Here is a 23,528-nt window from a genome sequence, read left to right on the forward strand (position 1 = left end):
TGTTTCTTTTCATTGCTTTACTTAAGAAAATATTTCAAGAAAACAAAACCTAACTAATAACACTAAAATTTAATTCATTATGAAAATTAATCATTCCAAGAGCTTCAAAAGGAGACTTCTATAGCAAAATGATTTTTAATTTTAGAGAAATTCAAGTATTTTTTTATTGCGCGGTTACATCTCTAATTATATAAAAATACTATAATAAATAAAATACATTTTTAGGATAAAATAAATACAAGAATTTAAAAAATAGTAAAAAACATTCATAATACTTAACACCTATCCAATTTAATATTTCAGTACCAACAACGAAAAAAAAATTAAATTACTTAAAAACAGGGAAATTCATTTGAAGGAATCAAAATAAATACAAATTGATCGAAAAGAATATGTTGAATAGTAACGATTTTAAAAACTACATTAAAATAAACTCTTAAAATTCAAAGCAGACTTATTGGGAGTATAACATATCGATTTCTCTGCCCACACGAATGTAAACATATTAGAATATAAACAAATTAGCCAATAAAAGTAAAGGACATCGATTCCAATGACAAATATAATTTATGACTTATTCAACTGAAGTCTTTTCTTTGAATTTCACAATTCATTGCATAAGTAGTACACAAGATGAAAGGCTGCGCATTTGACCTTCATGAGTTATAATAGAATGAAGAACTTACATAATAATCTATATAATTTTTATAATATTAATAAATCTAACTAAGCAAAATTATTTAAACACAAAACATGGTGAACAAGTCCTAACACGTACCGAAATACGAACACAAGCAATGAACTCAAATTAAAAGTAGAAAAAGTAAAAGAATAATTTATTAAAAAAGAGATTAAATGACATGATATAACAATTTTAATCGCTTAGTAAACATAAAACTTTAGCGATCTTTTAAAAACTAATTCCGAAAACAACATATGTATAAAGAATATTTACCCAAGTAGCGCTGAGACCTGACAGACTTCTCAGTCAGCCAGTTAAAAGACCGCAGCAGCTGCAGTGTGCAGTACAATTTAGTGAAACCGCACAGATGACGTAATTGAGTACCTCAACTTCCGGTGACGTCATGAAAGGCGAAATTACAATTTCAAAACAAAAAAAATACTATTTAAAAATACGATTTAAAAATAAAATATTGACTATATCAATGGCAATAATTTGATGATAATGATTACATCGATTACGTAACTATGTAAAAGAAGGGCAAATCATTTTTGCCGTTTTTTATTTTAATAAAAAAACGTTTTATGAATGAATTGCATATTTAAAATGAAGAAAGATCTTATTAATTTTCTTTTTTTTTTGTATTTGATACTAGATAAATTTTAGTTTCAATTATAAAATTTCAGGGCGAGTGGACCATGAAAGGCCTAATAACCTAGGATTCGGATAGATAAAGTAAAGATAAGTGTCATGTAACAATTAAAGTTATTAAATGTTTTTAAATATATCTAATCATGCAAAAATCTTTAAAATGTGCAAAAAAGAAAAAAACGAAACCAAAACTAATTTACAGTTAAGAAGCTATTTTGCGGTACGAAAAACTCGGATAGTACAATAGTTTCGTTCGAGTTTGTGACATCATGCGTCAGCTATTGATAGCGCATGAGTAGATGTTTCACATTTTGGAGCTGAAATAAACTGTGAGCCAGAAATAAGAGCCTTAAGGGGTCTTGTTACTCAAAATTAAATACTTAATGTGATATTATATTTCTGAAAGTCTATAGATGATAATAAAATTAACATAATACAATGGCTAAAGCTGAACAAGTATTAAATTTAGAGCCTGCTTCCGAGCTTCATTTCGTAGGTAGGTTCAGAAATATTATTTTCTGCTGTCGTAAGCCATATTGAATGCATAATGTTTGTATATTTATCAAATATCTTGTAATTTTTTAAACTCTGAAATATGTTGAAATACTGATTTTATTCAGTAGTTTGTATTTGCATCAGTCGATCAAAAGACTTTGTTTATCTTAAGAGACCAACGAATAGTGTTCGAAAAATCTAATGTTGAGAATTAGTGTTTTAATTACTCATTTCTGTATATGTTGTGTGTTAGTAATTATCTTATTATATCATCAAATGAATTCTTCAGTTTTCTAGTGAAATCTAATATTTTACTATATTTTCCCTGCTTTCATCCAATGATATCTCAGTTTCACGTTAATCTCCCTAAGAGTCACGTTTTACGGAACATAAGACGGCAACATTTGTGATTATCATCCTCTTAGATTGCAATCTAAGCTAAATTCATCTTGCTATCTTTTAAGCTGTAATTCATTGCCTGTTATTATTAACTATTAAATTTATTTTTAACTTTACTAGCATTTTATCTACATTAGTAGCATTTTATTAACTTTAAACTAGATAATAACAAGAAAAAATTATTTTGCTTTCTTAATTTCTGTCTGGAGAGTTTGTATACTATAAGAAAAAATTCTCTTGTTTTCCTTATATTTTAATAGAAAATTTGATTTTTATTATCAAAGCAGATTTTTTCTTCTTGTAATTTTCAAAAATCTTTTTTTTTTCTCTTTTGTTCAGATTCTGTATTCAGGGGTCTGTCCAGGCCGAATTTACTACCGTTTAGCAGTACCTTCACAAATTCAATTTTAGGTAAAACGGTAGTTTCACAAATTCAACTTTAGGAAAAAGGGTAGTTTCACAAAATACTTTTCCTTAAAATTTTATTTTTGTATCCCTTAAGAAACGACAAATCTATATTTTAACCATGTTTTTGTATTGATTTTTTAACTTTTCACAAATTATGTTTAAATTTTCGCAAAATAGGTACCGTTCACAAAAACCTAGATAGACTCCTGGTATTGTGAACTTAGTGCAATAAATGCATGTTCACATCCCAATTTTAGGAGCTAACAATAAAAATACACACATTTTACTTGTTAAACTTGTTTATTTTATTATCTATACATGTTATTATATTTCCTAGAAAAATAAAAAATTAGTTGTGATAGTTAATGTTAGTCATCAGTTAAAACCGGCCTTAAAAAAACTATACTACATATTTATATTAATGTTACGTACTATCTTACAATCACTACATACTTATTTACTTACATTACTACATACTAATCTTGCATACTATCTCAGATCTCATTCTAGGCAGAAAAAAGGGCAGGGTGCAAAAGTTTAAAAAAAAGAGCATTATTATTCTAAAAAGGCAATAATTTCTTTCTATGGGCTTTACATGTTCTATTAAAAACATTGTCAATTTTTTTTTACTTTACTGAAAGTACCAAAGCAATCATATTAATTACTAATTTTTATTAATAAATTAACATATATATATCGAGTTAATGAGCTAATTAGCTTAGTAATTTATTTAAAATGCATGCATATATTAATAAAATAATAAATGTATGTTTTTAAGTGTCTGTAGTTATGATTTATTAATTAAAATGATTAATAATAATTATGATTTAACGATAGTGAAGTAACTGCAAACTTTCAAAGACAAGTGCACTATTTTTCCTTCCCCATATAAATCTATGTATTGACAGCAATGAAACTAAATAAAAAGAGTTGAAAATAAAGAAGGGTTGAGGAAAGAAAGGGTATGGAGTCTATTACATCAGGGCACTAATTTACTTCAGAGGTAACAGGCACCCTGTTTACCCTGCCTACAATGAGCACTGCTATCTTTTAATTATATCTTACATACTCAAGGCCAGTGCTAGGGACTTATAATTATTAGTCCATAAATTAGCCAAATATCAAAAGTATTAGTCAAATTTCAAAATTCTTAACCAAAGGTAAATCTTAAAAAAATATTTTATGATTGATATTTTCCCATGATAAAACTTCAAATTCAAATACATTATTAGTACATATTTAATAAATACTATGCTATTATTTTATAAAATGCAAATTCAAATCAAGAGTCCTTTTATAGTTGGGGAGGAGTAAATGAGTAATGAATGGGAGAGGGAATGAAAAATGTAGATATTGTTTTCTTGTCTTTGTAAAAAAGAAATAGATTTGATTAATTTTTGATAATTCAGAGATTAGAGCAGTAATGTAAGGATAAATCTGAAGCAACATTATTTTATTGTCACATTATTTTATATACTACTGTCATGAGAAAACATACATGGTTACCGCGCACCTGGAAAGTCATGAATTTCAGTATTGAGCAAAATTTGTCATGATTTTAACTACTTTTTTTTAAAAAAGTCATGATTTTAATTATTTGTTTAAAAAAGTCATGGATTTAGGTCGCTGAAAAATCTAATTTTTAAAATGGAATTTACCCTCCTCCCCCCAATTTCATGGTGTTCCGAATATCTGAATTAGTATTAAAATCCATATCATATTTGAGTAAAATATAAAATGTTTTTAACATGTTCTTTAGGTATTCTATTAGGTTCAGGTATTTTATTGCTTCAACTCTTTCTTTACTCTGTTTTTTAAATTTAAAATCTATAAATATGAAGATGCAGAGTATAACAGTTTTGGTTATACCTGTCATTTCAATGAATGTTATTACAATGCTTTTTTAAATTTATTGTTGTGTTTTTGTCGGAGAAAATAGTAACTTCGTTAAGTCATGAAAAATTCTTGGAATTAATCGTGGAAAGTCATGAATTTCAAAATCTAAAATGTAGCAGATACCCGGAACATATTTTCTGCAAAAATAGTTAGGTAATAATATGCATCTTGATAACACCAGATGTTTTATTGACGCAAATTGTATTAGAAAATTTTGTCATGCGATATCGCGTAATGAGCGTGGTCATCTGTGTTTTTCTGTAGTTTAACCCATTTACTTACATAATCTATCTAATTGCTTGCATTATCTGGACTTAATAAAATTCTAAGTTGTTGTGGGACGTATGTAACTGAAATTACTTTTATCAAATGAAAAAAATACAGGATTTGTTGAGAAAAATTCCCTTTAACCTTTTTTTTTTCTTTTCAGATCGAGAAGAATAAATATGTTTCGGTAGAATCTATTACTTGCCAATACTTTCGCCAAAGCCAAATTTTTGATTTCGCCAAAGCATTATTTGCTGAATGTATATTAATTAATTTTTAATACCTTTACCTATAAATGTATTTCTATTTTTTAAAAAAAAATGCACCTTTAAATATTCATTTACTTATAATTTTCAGTTTAAATTATAGAAAAAAACTGTCAATTTGTCTATAATTTAATAATTTTTTTTTTTGAAAAAATTTGTCCATAATGATTGTTTTTCAGAAGTTTAATTATTTTTTATAAACCACAAATTTTTCTCTTATATTGATATTAAATGAGTTTACTTTTTGAAGCACACACATAAAATAGTATAAAAAGGTAAATTGAAAATTATTGAGGATCAAATTCAGTCATTTCTAAATATATCCCATTTGTTAATTTTTTTAAGATGTTAAGTGCCCTTTCAAAATTCAAAGTGTCCTTTTTCTTGAAGAAACACCCTGCCTTTTCTTTTAATTATTATTCCATGGAGAACTCTGGTTTTATTACTTGTAAAAATTTTAAAAGAAATATGTAATATTTTATCTGGGGTTGACTATGAGTTATACCCTTCAACCTTGTGGCAAAATTTTTTCTAGCTATCTGCGACCAAACTCTCTAGCACTAATACCTTTCTGCAAGATACTTTTAATAATAAAAAACATATATGTTACTAATTTATGCTACAAAAAAAAACTATAATGTGTATTTCTTTTTAATTGAACGCGTAATAATTTCTTATTCTAATATTATGGGTGATATTTTGCATATTGTTGGTGGGGGGAGGGGGAATAACGCACAAATTATATCCTTCTAGAAATAATCATCACAATAAAAAAAAAAAATCAGGAAATTCGTAGCAGTAATTGCCAAGAAAGATTGATGACAAAATCACGCGAGTCGAACTCCCGTCATGCGTGTTTTGTTTCCAGATTAGGTTGTTGTAATAAATAATATCCTAAAAAAATATCAGATTTAAAAACTATGGAGAAATCAAATAGTAATAACTGCCAAAAATTTAATTATTGCCTTAAAAAGTAAATATTCAAATGCACGATACGAATTTTAATATTGTTTGAAATATATTGGGATACATAAAAACCACGCTAGGACTGAGTGATGTAAGAAATTTTATATCATGATACATCGTCTGTTAAACATCGCGAGTTATCATATGTTCAAAAATTATCTATCAGAAATCTTTAAATTGATCAAAAATAAATAAAAGGAATAAATCTATTACAAAACAAAATGTCCTAAGTAAAAACAAACCCAAGCTTCATTTTAATTTTTTTTAAAATTGAAAATGACTTAAGATTTATTGGTTTAAAAATAATAATAAAACTAACCAAATATTTTACAAACATGCATTAAAAATTAAAAGAAAAAAAACGAAAGTAAAAAAGTATTAACTAATGATCTAATTCTATACTTCATGAATGTGAAAATAAATTTAAGTTTTTAATTTATTTATTATTATTTTCTTTTTAGAAAATAAAATCAACTAAGGATTTATTTGTTTAAAAATTATACTGCCTGTCTAGCAAAGTATGAAACAGGTATTGAAAGAATTTTAAGAAGAAATAAAAAAACTTTTAAGTACTATTGTTAAATTATTAAAAAGCGTCAAAACATTGCTTAACTTTTTATTCAATTAAAAAAAGTATTTGTTTTAACTAATAGCCAAAAAAATTTTATAATTAAACAATTTTTGTTTAACAATATCAAGTGTTTAATTTGTTTAACAATAATCAAGTTCTTATACTTACGTGCATTAAATAAATTTTATAAAAAAAACTAACTTTTTATAGCAAAGTTGAATACAAAATACCGCTATTAAATTGTATTGCTTAAAATGAAAAACTATAATTAAAAGAAAAAACAATGAAAAATCTTTTTTTTTTTATTCATATTTTCTTTTCATTAATAGATTGAGTTCAGAACGAAAATTTAAGATAACAGCGAAGGATCGCCAAGTAACTGTAGGTCTACTAAAAATAATTGACAAGAATCGTTAAATCCTGACAGAAAAAAAGAAAAAGTGCCGAAATAATGCACAATGAAACGATCGCTAAGTAGCAAAAATATCACTGAAAATAATTTACTAGAAACGTTAAATCCCGACGAAATAAAGTGCACAGCAATCGCGAAATAACATAAGTCCAGCTGAAAATAATCTTCAAGAAAAGTAAACTTCCGAAGACAAAAATGGCGCATAAAGAATCTATGCATATATTTCTATTTCAACGCTGATCCTCGTGCGAAATCGGGAGTTCTGATTCAATTCGTTTTTCGTTATTCAACCTCGCCTTCATAGCTAGACACTGTCAACAGCTCCGCAGTTAAACGAAATCAAAATAGTCTTCGACAGCGTGGTGACATTATTAGCCTAGGCAAGGATTCTCACATGTTAAATCGTTAAACCACGGGCGTTGTCTTATATGACGGCTTAAATCAGATTTCTGATGCATCGCCTAAAATGAGAGTCATTCTGGGCAGCTTAAATCAAATTTCTGAGGCATCGCCTAAAATGAAAGTCACTATCGGCAGCTTAAATCAGATTTCTGATGCATCGCCTAACCGAAAGTCATTGTATCGGCCTGCCGATATATGCATTAAATCAATATTTCGCAATGCATCAATTTAGCCCAGTCCTAAGCCACGCTAAAATCAATAACTGCCAGAAATGCAATCGAAACATTACATCGATTTGCGACACTATCAGCATTAATTGAGCGCATTGAAAAGTGATTATCTAAATCCTTGATTCAAATATTAAGTGAAAAATTTTCTCTTTAAGAGAAAAAATTTTCTGCAAGAACTCTGCAACGTTCTGCGACAATGTCACTGCGATTCTGCCACAGGGCCCTTCAGGTTGTTCCCTTTTTTTTCTTGTTTCTCGAGTGCCAGTACTGTTAACTATATTTGTCAAATATTTTAACTGTGTATTGATAAAAATCTTACAATGCTTCTTATGATGCATTTATGTTGTTAGCTTAATCATCGTGCGAAGCGTTTTTAAAAAATGCTTACGGGTGCTTATTTTCGTTTTTTAAAAGCCCCTGAAGGTGCTTTTTCATGGGGTGTTTTTAAAAAGTGCTTAATTTTCCCTTTTCAAAAATGATATTTTTTTTTCTTTAGAATGACGATTTTCGCAACACATTATGCTTTTCCAGGGCCGGATTAACCTATAGGCACACTAGGCACGTGCCTAGGGCCTACGAAAAACTTGGGAGAAAATTTTTTTTTTAAAAAATCAACCGTAGTGGAATCAGAAAAAGAGTTTTGTTTTTCTGATTCCACTATGTTTGATTTTTTTTTTCTTTTCACGATAAATTTTGCACTCAATAAATTCTTTTTATTCAGTAATTTTATCATTAGGTTTGTTTTTTTTAAAATTCCGTTGATCTTGCCTTGTTCTGAGTTTTAATATTTATGCTAGTGCGTTTTTAACTAACGTTTCGGTTCGATAATTTTCAAGTGTTTTTATTTAGTTTTCCTTTTATTTTATTCCCCCCCCCCCCCCCCCCCGTTTAATTAGGTATGAAATATATTGCGTTATTTAATCATTGGTTTTGTTTATATTAGTTAATTTAGGAATTGTAATTATTTTTAAAAAATAAATATGAGAATTTTGTATTTTTTAAACTTGTTTTTCTTGTCTAAACTTGTAAATTTTTTTATTCTTTTAAATGTTATATTTCTACCATTTTTTTTTCTCTTTAAAGTTAGGAGTACCTTACTTTTTTCTCTTACTTTATGCATTACACTTGTCGGTATTGCAGATAAAGTTCGATAAACAAATTCGTAAATTGAAATCCATATTAATAAAAATTTAAAAAAAAAAAATATGCAAGAAAATTTTAGCATATATCTTGAAAAGAGGGGAGGAGTGGGGGTAGGGGGGCCTATGCCTAGGGCCTACGAAAGGTATAATCCGGCTCTGTGCTTTTCATATTGTTTTTTTTTTCAACGCTTAACACAATTCATTCGACCACAATCGATTTCGGCGTACCGTTGGTCCATAGCGTATAAAAGCACCAATTATTTTACATGTTTGATTAAATGCTTGCACGTCCGCATATGCATATACCGAGCTGGGCTCGGTGAGATTATTGGACTCTCATGTGCTGCATTTTGCTGCACATCTGCACATGACTCTGCTGCATTTTGGAAGGTATTCTCAATTTCAGGCTTTTTCACCCTCTGATATTGAACCGAATAATCTCTGATCCTTTTATAATGGCTAATATAATTTTTTAAAAAATGTTCTTTGTTAGAAATTAGTTATTTCATCGTGATCATGTAAAGTCTTTGAAATTTATTTTGCATTTTGTTAATGTATATATTGCTTAAAAATATTTTTGTGTGCTTGAAAAGTACTTAAAAGGTCCTTGTTTTTTGTTGAAAAATTCGGCTACTGACCCTGTTAATTAAAATTATAACAATATAACCTCAATGAACCTTGGACCAACAACTTGTTGTTTTTAAATTATTTTTGCTCCTGAATAGTTTCTTTCTCATAGTTATTCTTACATTAAAAATCTAGTAGGACTATTTTATTTCAAAGTCCCATTTTATATAAAATGTCGTTATTAATTTGTATGAACTTGATAGTCATTGTTTTATCATTTGTAGGTCCTTTCACTGATGTGGTCACATCTTACCTCAAACTGATGAACCCTCTAGATCGACGTGTTTGTTTTAAAGTGAAAACCACAGCTCCAAAGAAATATTGTGTTCGGCCTAATAGTGGTGTCCTAGAGCCTAAACAAGTAATAAGCGTAGCAGGTAATGTTTATTTCAGAATGTAAGCAATTGCTTTGAATTGTTGAAATATAATATTTCTATTAATCGTAATGACTTAAAATACTATTCTTAGAAAATTGATTTTATCTACATTTCATAAATTAAGAACATATATATTTCTTGACTGTTATGCACTTAAAATCATCAATGCAAGCTGAAGCAGAGAAGCATGCTAGGCCACTTGCACGGCACATAGATTAAAGAAGGGCCTCATTTACTTCTGTTAGTGGCAAATATTATAATTTTTAACTAAACATTAGTGTTCTAAGCACCAAATATTTTTATCAGTAAACTTAATATTATATTTCAGTAAATTAAATACTTTTAATTATTTGAATTTATTTAAAAGTAAAAAAACTGATGCATTTTTTTAAAAAACTTTTCCCATTTTTCACAATAATTAATTTATCAAATATATATATATGGAGGGGGATATAAATTCTAACCAAAAAGAAGCTTACAGAATGAAATGTGCTCAAGAAAAAATATGCATTTAATAGAGTAATATAAATTTTATTTAAAAAAAAATTTATTACATTCAGAACTTCTCTCTGGCAGGATGTGGCCTGCAGGCCATAGGTTCTGCACCTCTAGTTTAAAGAGATGTAAAGTTCTGGAGTTATAATTTTGGGACTGGACTCCTGAATACAAATCTGCTGTAATAATAAAGATTGTTTAATTTATAATATGAAAATAAATAATAAGACTATGTTGTAAATTACTGCAAAAACTAATTATGTGTAAATGTTATTATTTTTTTTTTTTTTTAAATAGACACAAATTACATAAAAGAATACGTGAAAAAATATATGAAACTCTTAATTTGCATCTTAATGATTTGTTTTTTACTGTGTATCTGAGGTGTAAACAGAATGTTCCAACACCCAAAATTTAACAAAAAAATTCAAATTTTAAAAAATTGATAGTCACTTGGAGAGTTGACCCCAATTAAAACTAATACGCTAAAAGACCATGTTTTAAGGAGAAAAAAGAGCATTACCATTTTTTCCACTTCTTTTTCATTTAAAAAACACTTCTAGTCTTTATTTGTAGAATTTTACTGATAAAGCCTTTTTTTTTCTTTTTATTTTAGTTATGCTCCAACCCTTTGATTATAATCCCACAGAAAAGAATAAACACAAATTTATGGTCCAGACAATGATTATGCCAGATGGGGATGTAAATTTAGACAATTTAGTAAGTAACGATGTGTTTGAATCGTGTTTTCAGAAATTTTATATACATGAATATGTATTAACATAAATACATTATAGTTTAACATGGTGTGTAGCATTTTTAAAAAGTGCTTAAAGGTGCTTTTTTTTAATTTACGTTTTTTAAAAGCCCTTAAGGGTGCTTTTTTTACTTGGAGTTTTTAAAAAAGTGCTTAATTTTCTATCGTTTAAAAAGCGATTTTTTTTTTTTTTTCCTTTGCAGTGTCGATTGTTGTTCTAAATTATAAAAAAAAACATGCTTTTTCAGAATTTTCTCTTCGATATTTATCACAAACTAGTTATTTTATCATGATTATGAAAATGTTTTGAATTTTATTGATTTTACGTTTATGAATTAAAAGCTGTAAGATAGAAAAAAAAATTATTTCTGCACAGGTCCTAATTATAAATTTTTTTTCTTTTCGAAAAATGATGAAAAATATATTTTGAGGGCTTAAAAGGTGCTTATTTTTTGTTGTAAAATCAGGCTACGCACCCTGTTTGAGAATTTAGGAAGAAGCTGTGAAAAGTATTTTTGTTATCTTGTACAAAAAATCCCTAAATGAAAATTTAAGCATTTACATTCTAAACTGCAACAAATTCATCCATAACAGATGAGTGACTTCATATATGTTATATTTGTGACAAAGCATGCAAAAAGCTAGTGATCAGATAAATAGTTTGTATTGTGCACAAAATTAAAAAAGTGATCACCCTGGTTAACTTTTAATCTAATGTCCTAATAGTTGCAGGAAGCTACTTAAAGTTCGAACCTTTTAATGTTTTACTTTTCATATGTTTCAGTTTGACTACACCCCGAGAACTTTATTAGTCAGTAAAAATGATGAGCAATAATAAATGATGAGCAATGATGCTTATAGTCGTGGTCTCTTACTATGTTAGCTTAGAAAGTGTAACTATTTTAAAAATAAATATATAAGTATTATGATTTTATTCGAGGAATAAAATTTTAATTTCCTCTCTTTGCCAGATAATTATATGTTACTTCTTCAAAAAAAAAATTCTGGTTTTAATCATTTTATATTAATCAAAATCTTATTCAATTTTGTTTGATTTAGTTTTTTGTTTGGTTTTTTTAAAAATGTTTAATGAATGTTAAAATGTTTGAATGTCACTTCTTACTGATTAAAAAAGATAGGCCGTAAAGTAATTAGTAGAAAAACTATTTTGATATCAATCTCCAATGTAGTGCTTTTTATCTCTTGTAAATTTATCTCCATAAAATTATTATTTACTCAATAACAATTATTCTTTAGTACTTTCCAAACTTTTTCAAGTCAAGTAGTTATATAATGTGTATATTTATATATACACTAAGTGTTTCAAAATAATGTCTCAAAAATGAGTAAAAAAATATTAATATGGCGTTGCAAACGCAATCCAGAGCCATTGGGAGATGCAAATTGTGCATAACATACTGGGACAATGAACAAAAATCTTTCCAATTTATTTTTTCCCCCTTATCGTATTTCCACAAATGTTAAACATTTGTTGCCACTATGACTAAAGACAATGCTAAGAATTTTGTGAGGCGCTTGGACAGATTCATTGCATGGAACGGCTCACATTTTCAAACATGCAATTTGCAATCCCTTCTAAAGCCTCCAGATAGCATTTAAATTTTAAGACCCTTTGTTTCTATGTTTTTTTTTTTTTTAATGTATCTGCTATGCCATTTCATTTTGGCCCTGTTATTGTTGCTCTCTGTATGTACATTTCATAAATCATATTTCATTAATGTAAAAATTATAATTTTCATGTAAAAATTAAAGTTGAATAACAAATAGGTTGATGTGAAATATATTGTACATAAATTTAGTTAATTCTTTGTATGTTGACGAATAAAAAATTTTTTCTCTTTTGCTTAGCTTTATTATGTATGAGTATTGTTTTTTTTTTATAATATGTGGTTTTACATCTAACGTAGATTATTTTTAAAAAAAATTTTAATAGTGGAGAGATGCCAGGCCTGAAAGTCTTATGGATTCTAAGTTAAGATGCGTCTTTGACATGCCTGTCAATGAAACTGTTCAAAATGTAAGTGCTCCAAATTTATTTTTATTTTAATAAAAAAGGAGATTTTGTTATGTTCATATTTATTATATTGTTAAATAACATAATTTGAAGCTTTTAAAACCAAAAAGAAAATATTCCAATTTTACGTACAAAGGTTAAATAATGCAGTTGTGGCCATCTTAGATACAATGTTAGTAACAATTTGTAGCAGTACTATTTTATAATGATATTTTTTTTTAAAGTGTCTGGTGATATTGAACTGTCACTAAGTTTATTTTAATCCACTTAATGAACAAACATTTTTCTTATTGTTTAAAGTTATATTCTTTTGTGAATTTTTGTAAAAATGATAAATTTTTGTTTTAATGGGTTAAATAAATCATTTAAAAATTTAGTAAAGTCTATGCATTTTTAAAAATTATTTGTAATAGTAATCAGAATTAAACCTATGAACACAGATAATTTTACCAGTGTGTGCTTATTATTTAAACAGTGACTAGATTTTTTTAAAAGGGGAAAATTAATAAAAAGACAATGTTTTTAAAGGGTGGGCTGCTTATTTTTATGAAAAGGTTAAATAAGGCTTATTTAAAGGGATCAAAGGGCTAGCAGGGCTGGCCACCCTTATAAGAACATTTAGGAAGAACACTTTACTGTATGTGAAATTTTAATTACAAAGCAACTTAATAATGATGCTTGAATTAGAAAGGAAGTATTAAAATAAGTAAAATTGAAAAATAAGTAATATGTATAGTAGTTTTGAAACTCATGTTACATAAGTTATGTTGTGTCTAATATTTTTGGGAATAAATTTTAAAATTTTATTTGCAGTGTTAATGTATAATTACTATGGTAGTAGAAAATTTCATTATATTTGTCACTTTTCAGATAGTGACATTAAAATTCCAAAGTTAACCCTTCCCCATAATTATTAATGAAAGTGTGTTTAAAAGTTTTGTATTTTGTTTCCTGTTAAACGTGTTCTTTATTACAACAACTTCTGAATTTATTAGTATATTTCATCTACAAGGATGAACGGGCTGTTTTAAATTGTGCTTTTGTTGATGCATGTATGTATAGAATTGTGCTAAAAAAAAAAAATTTCTGTATCTTTTTACCTTGAATATTTTTTTTTTACCTGCCACTAATTACTAATTGTTGTAACCAGACTAACCACTCATTAATCAAATTTATGTTTCAAATTTAGTGTGTTGTGTCATAACTTCTTCAAATAGTAAATGCGGATAATGAAATAATTATTTCCCTGATATATAAAAATAAACTTGTCAGTAAAAACTTTGTTCTATAATTAAAAGGAGGGAAATCCAATGTATTTCAAAGGTTTAAGAGAGAAAGGAAATTGATAAGAACAAATTATTCCAGCTATTCAATTTTTTAAATTTTTTTAATGGCAATTTGTGCCTTTTTTTAGCTTGTTTGAATGCTCAAAACACATTTATTTTTTTCACTTTTCTTATAAAGCAAGACTTAAGACTACCTATTATATTTTGGCTTGAGAATTTCCATGGTAATCTAATTAAAAAAAGTTTTTTTCCCCTTAACTATCAAGAGCTGTTGTTTACAAACAATTAATTAGAATTTTTTCTATTCCTTAAAAAATTCTAAAAACAAATAAAAAAGAACGATTTGATGAAAAACAAAAATAAAAAAGCGCAAAGAAGTCCTCCGTCCATCAATTAATTCTGAAACTTAATTTTCTTTCCTTATAGAAAAGCAAAATAATATAAACTCGAATCTGAAATGCTTTGAGCAAAAAAAAAAAATTTTGGAGGTTCTAACGCAGAAGGATAAAAAGGCAATAAAGGCTAGTTCTAATGTAACCAAAAACTAGATTATTGATTCCAAATATTCAATTTTATTTTATAATGAAGTTTTAATTTCAGTGTTATATTATTTTTGATTTAGTACCTTTTATTTAATTATTATTATTCATGTATAATTTTATTAATGTTATACTCATACATATATAGAATGAAGTAGTATATATACCTTAGAATCACCAAAATTTGAATTCCGTAAATACTAACTCTAAAAATATATTTCTGTGTTATTGTACTTCTGATTACTGAAACCCAATTTGGAAAGGGGCCCCTCTGTAAAACACATTAAATTTTTAATATCAGCATAGTTGTCTATTGATTGATTTATTAATTATACTGGGTAGCCACTGTACAGGGAAAACCTGAAAATACAAAGAATTAAAAAATCACCCGAAATAACAGAGAAAATGCAGGGAATTTTGTTTGACATTTTCGTCTTTTAAAAAAATGGGGAACACTCAAAGCACAGCCTATGGGATATTTACGATTATTTCAGCTTTACTAAATTATTTGATTTACTATGGCATTATTTGAGTATGTTCAGCTATTCCTTTTTTTTTTTTTTTTTCTCTTAAGTTTTTCCAGCAATTAAAACAAGCATAGTTAGCCCAATATAGCTCTCACAAGAGCGCAGTAATTATGTTTCCTCTTAATATATTGTGTATAATATGTACAGTGAAAACATGGGGATTTTTTTTCTTTTCAGATTTGAGTGGCAACCGTGTTATAATTTTTTCTAAAAAAAAAAAAAATAAGCAGCAAATCTTAAATATGACAGGGTTTACTTTTACCGTTACTCTATTTGATTTTTTTTTTTTTTAAATTATATTAGGTATGTGTGTGTGCTTCATTTGATGCTTAACTATTGTATGTTGCTTGCTTATCCCCTTAACTATATTTGTGAATCCATGGCCTGTCCAATTCCTTATATTTCAGAATAACTTAGATACCAATGCAGTCCAGCGAGAAGACAAAACAACGGTTAATAAAGTCATGGCAGAATCTTCTATCAAATCATCTTCAAAGGTAAAACTGCCTATTTCAATTGAAGATTTCAGTGGAAAATCATATTTAATGACTTAATAAAATCAGCCTAATTATATGTAGAACTACAAGAAGCAGTTAACTAAACTTATTTTTCTCGTAACTCTTTACTGACACTGGGCAACACATTTTAAAGAAATTTTCTGCTCTCCGAAGGGAATATAATTGATTTCTAATCGATTCGATGCACTGAAGACAAATATGACAATGAAGCAGCTGATTTAGCTATATTTTTCTTTTTCTCTATTTTTAATGTGTGTGCATTGTTTAGAAAACTGTGTAAACATGCATGCATAAAATACCTTAATCTGCTTTCTTTTGGCTTGTCACTTATAATGAAGATGGGAAAGCATCTCTTATAACAAAAGTAATTAACTACATTGTTGTTAATTAATTTTCTATGTTGGCAATGTGCTTAAAATAACCTAACCCTAGTTATTGTTGAAGAAATTAAAGTGAGTGGTATTTATTATGTAAATATAACAATACAACTATAATATATATGTATATCCATTAGTCCAGAAGCATTTTTATATCTAATGTTCTCCAAGAAAGCTTTTATTTTATTTTTTTTTATTGATATTGTTAAAATCTTATTTTAATGGTATTGTTAAGCAACTCTCATCAGTTAAAACTATAAAAAAAAATTGAAAACAAGAATTGCAAGTAAAGGAACCTTAATTAGTTGAATATGATATGTATTAATTTCTAGGCACGTGTTTCTCATAATGAAACAGATCGTGGTAGCTTATAAAATTTCATCACAACTTAGGCATAAACAATTTTGCAGGTATATGGAGATAAATAATTCTTCTCCAAACTTAATTTGATCTGCAGAAACTTAGGTAGTTCTGCAGCAAGCACAGTAGCAATTTTGAAAACCTGCTCTACAGTATTATAGTGCCTTTATAGCAGACACATAAAAAAAAAATTTGAAATATTTCAGTAAATCTAATTCATTTACAAAGCATTTTAAATTGTTGCCCTATGTTTTATAGTCCTCATTCATTCCCTTTCAGACCTCTTATTTGTTAACATCTAAAATGAGGATAGTTTTGAAATCTTCAGCTGTTTCTAGAACCTGAGCTTTAAAAAAATAATACTAATTGTTCCCTTGTGAAGTCATTGATATGTGTAAAGTTGTTCTCTGTTATTAAAAAATTCATTTTTTTTTTTTTTTTTTTTTTTGTTTAATCACTTTTCTGTAGTAATTATGTTTAGATCGTTTAAAATTTGTATTAAAATGTGTATTTTGGAAATGGCAGTGTTTAATATTAAGTAGACGTTTATATTTTTTTATGCTTTTGTTCTATTAATTTCAAATAAAAATTTCGATTCCGATCTTCTTAATTCGCTATAAGCTTAAGTGTTGGTCTCATTAAAAACTATTTTTTTCTCCCTATAACTTAATTTCAGAAAAAATAAAGATTCTAATATGGAATAATAATTGTGTGTTTGCTATTAGTGCCTTTGTTCTTCATTATTTTGTGTGTTTAACCATTACTAAACTGCTAACAGTTTAGACTAATCTGTAATTTTTTTTAATGAAATGTAATCATATTAATTTGACTATTACTTTGTGTAAAACATTTTTTGTGTCTTTGTTTAGCATGATATCTTTCAAAATTTTATTTTTTCAACATATTTTGTTTGCAGCATTCTATTCTTATATCGGATATTTTTAAAAAAAACCTATTTGTGTTGTTATTATTAGTTGTATGCCTGTGGTAAGTTTTATATTAATGAAAGATCTTTTTTGCATTCATTTGTAGGCATCTAATGTAGATTTGGAGTTAAAAGAAATGCAAGAGGAAAACAAACGACTCAAAGGTGAAATAATACGAATGAAACAAGAAAACTCACAATTGAAGGTTTGTGAAGCCTAGTTCTTCAATAAATTTTGTTGAATAACTTATTTAATAAGTTATCCAACGGTTATTATTATTAAATAAGTTATTCAATAGTAAACATTGCAAATACTTTGCATTGTTTTTCATTTCATGTTGTATAGTAATATGATGAACTAAAAAAGAAAGAAAAAAACGGTTTAGTTGGTAAAAAGAACTATCAAAAAATGATCTTATGGGAGGAATATTTACTGGAAAATGCTCTCCATGATATTACCAATTTAGTATAATATAATTGGGGTTTATTCTAGCAATGGTATTTTAGTAGTCCTAATGGTCCACCAAAGCTTAGTGAAACAAAAATGTTACATAAAACTAATTTAGAAAAGTTTAAGTGATACAAATACACAAGTTATACACATCTTTTATAGTGCATATTCATGTAAAGAATGCCAAAATATTTTAACCATTTTATGTTTTCAACTTTGAACTATTCAAATGCCAGTTGGTTTTAAAAATCACTTTTTTTTTTACAATATATCAATCCCACATTAATCACTTGTTTACATGCTTGATTTAAGACAATACTCTTGCAAATCCAAGTCCTTATGTCAATCGCTTTTTTTGCTGTATTACGTGTTTCCGCATGATCTTTGAAATCATACTCATGGGCCATGATGGCTCAGGGGATAGAGAGTTCGCCTTCCAATGAGGTAAACCGGGTTCAAATCCCTGCGATGGCTGGTCGATACGAATCCGCATCAGGCTTGCTCAGACCACAGTGCTGATGTGAAATATTCTCAGTGGTGGACAGATCACGGGTTAGTGTCCCTTTACCATCAGGCTAACCTTGGGAGGTTCTCATAGTCTTCCTCTCCATGTAAAGAAATGCGGGTTAGTTCCATCAAAAAGTCCTCAACGAAGGCAAAATTTATTCCAATGAGCACTTGATCCAGGAGTTGAACATTAGAATCGTAAAATCAAAAATTGCGTCGTTCAACGACAGTTATAAAATGAAAAATCATAAACCACAAAGTCATCAATTTGTTTGAGTTTAGTAACAGTTATTAAGTTACCTATTTGCTGTAGTCACACATTAACTGACAGGCATTCATAAAGTTTTTTTTTTAATGGTAGAAAAGAGAGCAAAAATCATTGCCCATTATTATAAAACTAAGGTTTTGGAAAAAATTTTACTCCCAAGTGTCCTGAATATTTATGGAGTGGAATAATGGTTACTACTTTAATTTAATGTAAAAAGTTTTTGCATAATTTATTTTGTATTATTGTAATTAAAATTTGTAAGTGTATGAGAAGTGATTGGTTATTATGTATGCAATTTGATACATCAAGAATGTATTCTAATTTAAATAAAAGTATTCATATGCAAAAATTCATAGAGCAACATCTTTCTGTCCAGTCCAGAACGAGACTCTTCCTTCATCTCTCAGCACCCTATGTTCTAAAAAATAATCTAATCTAGTTCTTCCTTTAGCTTGAATCAATTCTATTTAAAAAAAAAAAAAAAAACTTAATAAACCAAGTCTCTCATTGTGTTGCCATGTAATTGTGAATCCAATTCTTATAGCTGCCTTTTAAAATTGTTACTTGAAATTATAAATTATTATTTATTCACTTGTAAATTTCAAAGGCGGCATATTGGATAATAAAAAGTTACAAATTATAAGCTCATATTTGAAAATTTAAGTAATTAGCCTATGCTCTGCATAAGTAAAAAACTTGAAGTAATTATAAAAAATTGTCTCAACAACAGGTGCTATATGTGCTTCAAACCACAATTAGAGTGTGTAACCATATTTTTGTAACAAAAAATAAGCCTTTTAAGCACAAAAAAGAAATATTTTTTATTACTTTCCAAAAAAAAGAATAATTAGGATCTGTGCAGAAATTAAAATTATTTTTTTCTATCGTTTAAAGTTCTTAATTTATAAGCATAAAATTAAAAAAACTTTACATAATTATGGTAAAATAACTAGTTTTTGATAAATATTGCAGAGAAAATTGTAAATTTTTTGTTATTTAGAATGACAATAGACACAGCAAAGAAAAAATCTCTTTTTAAAAGATAGAAAATTAAGCACTTTTTACAAACCCCGAATTAAAAAACACCCTTAAGGGCTTTTAAAAAATGTAAATCAAAAATAATCACCTTCACTTTTTAAAAACACTCTGACAATTATATCCACTTAAATATTTCAGTTTTTCTAAATCGTTAACTGCTTCCCTGATTATCCCGAGTTAACTCTGCTATGCATATATTGCAAATACAGTAGGGAACCGATTATCCGGAACGATCGGGACCATCGCTATTCCGGATAACTGATTTTTCCGGTTTTCTGAACCGCTACAAAGAGCCGTTTTTTTTTTATTGTTAAACCCAACTAAACAAAAAAAAAAATATTTGGAAATAATCTTAAAAAGAATTTAGGAAATAATCTTAAACGATGAAGTAATACTCTAATGATTATTTCCAAAATGATGGTAAGGTAAACATCTTTCAAAAAAGAACGAAAAATCCTGAAATCTTATGAGGAAAAACAAATTTTTTTTAAAAAAAATGGCGGGAAAATTTATCGAATTTCGTTCCGGTTTTTTGGTCTTCCGGTTTTCTGATTTCCGGATAACGGGTTCTGTACTATATTTATTATCCCAAGAAAACTAGGGGGTAACAGAAATTGTCAGTAAGCTTTATTTTATTTTGCTTTACTCTACTGGAAGCAAAACGAGAGAGAAAAAGATAATCTATGATAGGAAGTTTGCCAAGTTTTGTTTGGGAGTTTTGCTGTTGGATTGTGGGACTGCACACGTATTTTGTGCGATCTTATGTACCATGGTTGCTGAATTTACATAGGAAAAAAAAAAGATTTTAAAAAATGGCGTATCACTTCGCAGGCGTTTGGAATGTATCACTTTGTGTAGTCCTTTGTTTTAAAAACTATCATACAAAGACTAATATTTAACAGAAAATTATAATACTCTGCTGTGATTGGAAGTTTGCCAATTTGTGTTCGGTAGTTTTGTTATTTTTGGGACTGTAGGCATGTTTTGTACGTATGTACGATGGTTGATGAATTTACATTGGGAAAAAAAAAAGAGTAGAGAAATGGCGTTCTTGAGCATAAGTGAAAGTAATGCAGATGATTTTTCTGACTATGAAAATGTGAACATATACAAAGACTCGTAATTTAACTTTTTTCATTTGCCCGAGATAATTTGGGATAGTAAACTGATGGTAAATTATGTTTTTTACAGGGTATCTGCTACATTTTAGATTCTCAAATTCATGACTTTTCATGATTTTCCATGGCTAATTCCAAGAATTTTTCATGACTTAACGAAGTTGCTATTTTCTCCAACAAAAACGCAACAATAAATTTAAAAAAGCATTATAATAACATTATTCGAAATAGGCATAACCAAAACTATTATACTCTTCATCTTCATATTTATAGATTTTAAACTAAAAAAAACAGAGTAAGGAAAGAGTTGAAACAATAAAATAGCTGAAAAAAATACAAAAGCAAAAAAAAAAAAATTTCTGCAGAATTATATTCTAAAGATACTTTTCTTGTTCATCAGAAAGGAAAGAAATACTCCTGATTTTTGTGTTCATTTCAGAATTAAAAAAATTCGCCAATAACTGGTTTGCTTCAACTAGAATTTTAAATTGATAAAATTAAAAAAAAATAATAATAAAAATTCTTAAATCACAGAAGAGAGTTTAAAGGATAATTCGCTCTAGAAATGATATTTTTTCTTTAATTTTTTGAAGGAACACCGTAATTTTTAAAGAACAGGATAAAATCATTTCATATTCAAATAAAATATGACTGAGTGGTGATTTTGTTAGAAATTCAGATATTTGGAACAGGATGAAATTGGGGGGAGGGAGATTCCATTTTAAAAATTAGATATTTCAGACACCTAAATCCATGACTTTCCATGATTTTTTTAAAAAAATAGTAAAAATCATGACATTTCATGACAAATTTTGTTCAATACCGAAATTCATGACTTTCCAGGTGCGCGGATACCCTGTTTTTACACATAAAAAATAAAATTTTCAATTTAAAACTTGTGTATTATGTTTTGTTTTAGTTCCTTGTATTTATTAATGAAATAAAAAATATGTTGATTTTTTTGCATTTTTTTTCCCTCAAAAAATTGGTAAGGGAAGCGGTTAAAAACTGGCAGTAAATAGGGAACATTGAGTAACAGGGTATATTTTAAGTACCAGATATAAATTTCAGCTGTTATATGTTTATATTTGTCATGTGTTACTGTCAAATTTTAGATTTCATAAAGATTTTACAGAATTGTTATGATGAAATACTTTGTGTTCTTCTAACAGGCAGAAGGACTTAGGCTGAGGTCGCGTGGACCAACAACTGATGCAGGTTCACAGCTTGGAGGTCACGCAGGCAGCGCAAAAGTCCCCTTCGATGACAGACTGCAGGAACAACCCCAGTCTCCCATGCTCTACCTGGCCGTCATGCTCACCATTGGCCTGCTGGGCATCTTCCTCGGAAAATTTGTCGTTTAGACCTGTCCTTCGCACCTTGTATCCCTTTTTTTTAAGCTATTGGTTTGTTTGAGAAGTAGACAGTTGCCAGAAAAAGCAATCAGTGACAAAAACAATTGAAAACATTGGAATTAGTGCCAGAAATATATAGAAATTAACATGGCAACTATTGACTAAAGCTTTCCTTTATTTCCTAGTTTTTTTTTTGTTTCCTTTTTGAGTTTCCACCTTTATAATTTTGAAGTAAATTTCTTTTTGCCACTTTTTTTACTGCTTTCAAAACTTAGTTTAAGTTATATTTATGAGAAAGATATAAGACGAGGTAATTTTTTTTGAAAGAAATTTTTTCGTTGTGTGCTTCCCCCCTCCTCTGTTTGTATGCAACATACAATCAGTTTGAAAAATCATAAAGAGTTATTATATATTAAAACTTTGAACTGAACTATGTTTTTAAATATTGATTATTTGTTTTTCACAATATAATAAATATTATATCTTTTTGAAACATTCATTATGTTGTGGAAAACTTTAGTGTCATTACAAATTTAATTTCTAAATCTTTTATTATTGGGGGCTGTGATGTTTTAAATTTAAGAGCTTTTAGCTTGATTGTATAATATTACATTTGTGCATCTAAAGATTAAAAAAACAAAAGCAGTTTTGCGACAATTGAAATAGTTTTAGGTGTGACTGAGGAATCTACAATGGGAACTGAATGTTTGGTACATTTCTTAACTCAGTTCCACTACATGAACAGTGTTCTATCCAGTAACAATGTATTTTCATCCCTGTTAAATTCTTGTCAATGTAACAATTCCAAGTAATAAATTTGTTATGAAATATTGATCATTTGCTTCTCTCTCAATTAGAGTAGGAAGATATTTTTTGTTCAAACTACAGTGAACTCGCGCTACTATGATATCCGATACAACAATAACTTCCTCTATTGCAATGTTTCGTGATCCCTGCGAACTTGCAATATGAATTAATATTATCGACCTCTCAATATTGCCTATCGACCTCTCAATTTTTTTCTTCAAATTTCAACCATATTTTCTCTATTTATTATTGGTTTTCAAATGAGGCAAAAAAAATCGTATTTTATCATCTTTTGCCTTTATTTTCTCTCTTTTTTTTCTGACAAAAGAAGACTCACTGGTGATTATGTGACCTTCTATTCTTAGAATTGCCTC

At 27.9% G+C, this 23,528-nt stretch overlaps 2 protein-coding genes across 4 annotated transcripts in view; one reads left to right on the forward strand and one right to left on the reverse strand.

Annotated features, from left to right (window-relative positions):
- The window catches only part of LOC107448975 (solute carrier family 41 member 1), a 41,638-nt gene extending 40,560 nt beyond the window's left edge, over positions 1-1,078 (reverse strand). Inside the window, exon 1 of one of the 2 annotated variants that reach the window (XM_043038822.3) lies at positions 956-1,078. The gene's annotated coding sequence lies outside the window, so the exon portion shown is untranslated. Of the gene's footprint in view, positions 1-778 lie in introns of both variants that reach the window. The other variant, XM_043038823.3, reaches the window with a different exon arrangement.
- On the forward strand, positions 1,065-23,181 carry LOC107441442 (vesicle-associated membrane protein-associated protein A). 2 transcript variants are annotated; one of them, XM_021144642.3, is made up of 7 exons: positions 1,065-1,829; positions 9,639-9,791; positions 10,903-11,006; positions 12,998-13,081; positions 15,838-15,927; positions 17,718-17,816; positions 22,165-23,181. In XM_021144642.3, the coding sequence occupies exons 1-7, from the start codon at positions 1,772-1,774 to the stop codon at positions 22,354-22,356; spliced, it is 780 nt and encodes a 259-aa protein (XP_021000301.1). In that variant the 5' UTR covers positions 1,065-1,771; the 3' UTR covers positions 22,357-23,181. The 2 variants fall into 2 exon arrangements, with proteins under 2 accessions (XP_021000301.1, XP_021000302.1); XM_021144643.3 differs by lacking the exon at positions 15,838-15,927 and having other exon boundaries at positions 1,395-1,829.
- Positions 23,182-23,528: the final 347 nt, after the last annotated feature.

The sequence above is a fragment of the Parasteatoda tepidariorum genome, chromosome 9, assembly GCF_982258835.1.
Source record: "Parasteatoda tepidariorum strain Cologne lab strain chromosome 9, Ptep-v5.0, whole genome shotgun sequence".
Taxonomy (NCBI): Eukaryota; Metazoa; Arthropoda; class Arachnida; order Araneae; family Theridiidae; genus Parasteatoda; species Parasteatoda tepidariorum.